This window comes from Nicotiana sylvestris, chromosome 7 (assembly GCF_000393655.2).
Source record: "Nicotiana sylvestris chromosome 7, ASM39365v2, whole genome shotgun sequence".
Taxonomy (NCBI): Eukaryota; Viridiplantae; Streptophyta; class Magnoliopsida; order Solanales; family Solanaceae; genus Nicotiana; species Nicotiana sylvestris.
The window spans coordinates 75,138,475-75,143,167 of NC_091063.1; the positions used below are offsets into that span (position 1 = coordinate 75,138,475).

Here is a 4,693-nt window from a genome sequence, read left to right on the forward strand (position 1 = left end):
AGAGCACTTATGTACTCTTGATTTTCATTTATCGAGTCTGTATTTTAGTTTTTAGTTTAAAATATTGTTTTGAGTCTGTTTGTAGTTTTTAAAATTGCAAGAAATAAGTATGTTGGAGTCTTTTGTAATAGAAAAGTTTAGGAGTTTTATTAATGAAAATTGAAAATTCCCAAAAAATTATTTCCTTTTCGTACTTATTTCTTGAACTACGTAATGATCTGATTCAAGCAGCATCATGATACGTAGGCAATCCTCATCGGATCCGATCATGATATTGTAAATAACTCAAATAAAAAGGGAATGTGGGAAGGAAAGAACCTAAAGAAAAAAAAAGAGAAAAAAGAGCCAAAGAAAAACCAAAAGAAAAGCGAGAAGAGCAAGAAAAGAGAGAAAAACAAGAATAAGAGGAGAAGCATCAAAGATCCAAAGTGGAAAGAAAAGAAAATTGGGGAAATAAGCAAGAGCCGGGATGAAACACGCAACCATTGAAAAACATGTAGAAACACAACTGTATAGGTGCATCACACCCCAATGTGCGACTACCTATGTGTTAATTGCTTTAAACTGACTGGTTTGCTGTCTACTGTTAAGTACATGTTCTATATTAAGGTGGTTGGTTTTGTGGTAATCTGGATTCACACCCGTACTTTACAAGGTCAAAAGGAAGTGTTGAAATGTCTTCGGAAAGTCATCTACCAACAGTTCCTATCCTGGAGGATAGCCCGATCTCGGCCATCCCAACTTCCGAGTCAGCAACTACTAAGGAAAACAGAATTCTGCGTCTCCGCTTGATGGAAATATGGGACGCCTGGTCCAATGGCAAAGAACCACCGAGTGTGATACCTGGATTCCCTAAGCTACTTCTCAAGGCAAGTGGGACTTCCAACGTCCCCATAAGTTATCCAAATACCCCACTGGGATATCCTACCATCTCAGCCCACTTTGCTGGAACACCTTCTGAGGCTCGCCCCTATGTGTTAATTTCAGGTGCGGCCTCAAACATATTCACTGCGCCACCTTGTTCAGCTACGACACAACCTACTCTACCTAGGCCTAACTTTGATCCATCATCCTTCACCTTTCAAGTACCATCTTTCCCACTGGAACCTACCCAGTTCACTACTAATTTCTACCCTCAGCAACCCCGGTACGAGTTTACAGCGGGATAAGAGAAAACCACAAAGAACCCTGAACAAGAGGAGATTACCCGAAAAATGAGGAGTATAGAGCAGAGTCTCAAAAATATACAGGGTTTGAGCGGGCAAAAGAGCGTATCCTACGCTGATCTGTGTATGTTCCCACACGTGCACTTACCCTTGGGTTTCAAAACCCCGAAGTTTGAAAAGTATGACGGGCATGGGGATCCCATAGCCCACCTCAAGAGGTACTACAACCAATTACGGGGAGCAGGTGGAAAAGAGGAGCTTCAGAGATCTTGGTCGGCATTGCTTCTGAATGGTACATTGATTAGGATATATCTCGGTGGCATATGGGACGACCTGGCTTGGGATTTTGTCAGGCAGTTTCAGTATAATATCGACATAGCCCCTGATAGGAATTCGTTGTCGAATCTCAAGAAGAAGTCCTCGGACAACTTTCGAGAGTATACTGTCAAATGGCGCGAACAAACGGCCAGAGTCAAGCCTCCAATAGATGAAATAAAGATGGTTAGTGTTTTTCTTCAAGCCCAAGAGGCTGATTACTTTCAGAATATGATGTATGCGATGGGGAAACCGTTTGCCGATGCCATAAAAATTGGTGAAATGGTTGAGAATAGTCTAAAAACAGGGAGCATATTGAGTCAATCGACTATAAGGGCTACATCCCAAGCAATTCAAGGCGGGTCTGGAGGTGTAGCGAACCGAAAGAAGAAGGAAGAAGTGGCAATGGCAACTTCATGGGTAAGAAAACCCCGTCCACCCAGACCTTACTTCCCTGCAAGAACCCCACAACATTACTATCCCCATCAGGATGTGGCCTATGCTATGGTTTCTCAACCATACGCAGTGATAAATGCCCAGCCCTACGTTAGGCCACAACAACAGTTCAACTAAAATCGAGCTCCATTTCCCAGAAATCAACCTCCTCGCCAAGCTCAGTATAATCTCCAACCTCCACAAAATAACTTCCCCTACAATGCCCGTGCCCGGTAACCACCTAGGATGACAAACTTCACACCCATTGGTGAATCATATTCTAGCCTTTTCCCTAAACTTGTCTAGATGGGTCTGTTGCAGCCCGTACCCTAAACCAGGCAGAACCCAGAGTCGCTCTCCTACAGAGCCAGTACTCGATGTGCTTACCATTCGGGAGTGGAAGGGCATGATACATACGACTGTTGGACCCTGAAAAGGGTTGTTGAAAATATCATAGAACAAAAGCAGATAGTGTTAAAGGACGAAGACATTCCTAATGTGACCAACAATCCATTACCGGATCACAATAATAGACCGGTTATGGGAATAATTTGCGAAGATGAGGAGTTTGATCCTGCTTTGAAAGCCATAATTGCAATCGCTGATGTTGAAAAGAAGCTAAAGGCTACCACAAAACAAGACAAGGGGAGAAGAAGAGTAAACCCACCCCTCAAAATATAGAAAAAAAAGTGGAAACCAAAACTGGGGCAGCGCCCTCAAAATATGCCGTTCTCTATGTTCCCCGGGGTCATAGGAAAGGACGAGTGACATTGAGCCCCCCAAGAAGGTTTGAGCTAAACAAGGGATCTAAAATGTATGTGCCTAAAGCGACCTAGGCGGTACAGGGGCCAGTAATTTCACCAAGGCTGAATGAGCCCGTGGTTATTGGTAGCGCACCGCAGAGGCCCATGACAGATCCTACTGCCGTCCCATGGAATTATAAAAAGGCGGTAGTAACCTACAAAGGAAAAGAAGTCTTGGGAGAAGCAAATGAAACTAACCCGACGGAGAGATACCTCAATCTGTAGGAAGTGAATAAAGCCACGGAGAAGCGTTTCCCACTCAAGAAGCCAATTAGTGCTGAAGAAGCAGAAGAGTTCTTCAGGAAAATGAAAACTGCGGACTATGAGATAATTGATCAACTCCGAAAGTCTCATGCTCAGGTCTCTTTGCTGTCTCTGTTAATGAATTCAACCGAGCATCAAAAGGTATTGATATAAACCCTCAATGAAGCCTATGCCCTAATTGAAACCACCGTTGAACAACTGGAAAGGATGGTAGAAAGATTTTTCGCAATCAATCAGATCTCCTTCAGCAAGAATGATTTGCCCCCGGAAGGGGCCACCCACAACAAAGCCCTCCATCTCACAGTTAAATGTGAGGGGTACTATATGAAGAGAGTCATGCTAGATGGCGGGTCCGGAGTTGATATCTGCCCTCTCTCAACTTCACAAAGAATGGAGATTGGGACCGAGAGAATCAGGCCTAACAATGTCTGTGTGCGTGCCTTTGATGGTATCAAAAGAGAAACCATAGGTGAGATCGATCTGATCTTGACTATTGGTCATGTGGATTTCGAGGTGACCTTTCAGGTCTTAGACATGGATACTTCCTACAATTTCCTCTTGGGAAAACCTTGGATTAACGCAGCAGGGGTTGTACCTTCCACTCTCTACTAGATGGTGAAACTTGAATATGAAGATCAGGAGATTGTAGTCCATAGAGAGGACGAGCAATCGATTTATCGGGACCCGTCAGTCCCATGTCTCAAAGCTAGGGAAGGAAGTGAACACATAGTCTATCAAGCTTTCGAGGTTGTGGTCGCAGGCCAATGTGAAGAAGGAAGCTCTTGTCCTCAACCCTTTCTCTCAAATGCTTCAATTATGGTTGCCAAGGAAATGATCAGGCATGGTTATAAACCTGGGAAGGGGCTCGAGACGTCATTGCAAGGAATCACAGAACCTATCACTCTGGCTGCTTGCGAGAAGTTCTTCGGTGTGGGTTTCCAAGCCACGCCAGCTGATGAAACATGGGAAAATGAGCGAAAGAACAACGGTTGGGTCTTGCCTCAGCCGATCCCGCATCTGTTTGAAACCTTCGTCAGGCCCAAGTATAGTAAAGAAGAAGAAATGAGGCCTTCACGGCCGAGGAAATAAAAGAAATATGTGGAGCTATGAGGCAGATGGTGTATGAAACCCACATGGTCCAACCGGGAGAAGGCTCGAGCACCGCTGAGGTGCTGTATATAGGTCCCGATGCCAAGTTGCAAAATTGGAAGGCTACTCCATTCCCAGTCAGGCGGGAATCCCGATAGTCCAGTCTTGCCACCTTTTCTATATCATGAGTTATTTCAGGGTGTAACTCGGATGTTTCTTTTATTTTATTGCCTTTAATTTCCAATGTAAACCCTGTTATCTTCAAAATTCAATGAAATGAAATCAATATTTCATCGTTCATCTCTCTTTATTCTTTTTAATTTTTGTTACGTTTTCTTATTTCTTCTTTCAGTTCTAATAATGTGGCTTTTAATAACATGACATGCTTGCGTACTTCATGCCCAGATCCAAACATGCTGTCTAATTGTGAAATAATGAATCAAGAACCGGAATATGATGAAGAGGAGGCTTTTAGGGAAATAAATCAAGAATTGGAACAATTTGAGAATAAACCTAAGCCGAACTTAAATAAAACTGAGCTGGTTAATTTGGGTAGTTCTGAAGAAGTCAAAGAAACCAAGATAAGCATTCACACAGATCAAAAAACCAGGGACGCATTGA

At 43.3% G+C, this 4,693-nt stretch overlaps 1 protein-coding gene across 1 annotated transcript; it reads left to right on the forward strand.

Moving 5' to 3' along the window:
- The first annotated feature begins 1,214 nt into the window (after positions 1-1,214).
- LOC138873329 (uncharacterized) lies at positions 1,215-3,595 on the forward strand. Its single transcript, XM_070151784.1, has 4 exons — positions 1,215-1,901; positions 2,385-2,573; positions 2,945-3,124; positions 3,221-3,595. The coding sequence occupies exons 1-4, from the start codon at positions 1,215-1,217 to the stop codon at positions 3,593-3,595; spliced, it is 1,431 nt and encodes a 476-aa protein (XP_070007885.1).
- Positions 3,596-4,693: the final 1,098 nt, after the last annotated feature.

What these genes read in the sequence shown, in the direction of transcription:
- LOC138873329 (XM_070151784.1), top strand. Translation starts at nt 1,215, where the DNA reads ATGAGGAGTATAGAGCAGAGTCTCAAAAATATACAGGGTTTGAGCGGG. An exon ending in TGGCAATGGCAACTTCATGG is followed by an intron (nt 1,902 to 2,384) that starts GTAAGAAAACCC and finishes GAACAAAAGCAG; the next exon opens with ATAGTGTTAAAGGACGAAGA. An exon ending in ATTCAACCGAGCATCAAAAG is followed by an intron (nt 3,125 to 3,220) that starts GTATTGATATAA and finishes GCAATCAATCAG; the next exon opens with ATCTCCTTCAGCAAGAATGA.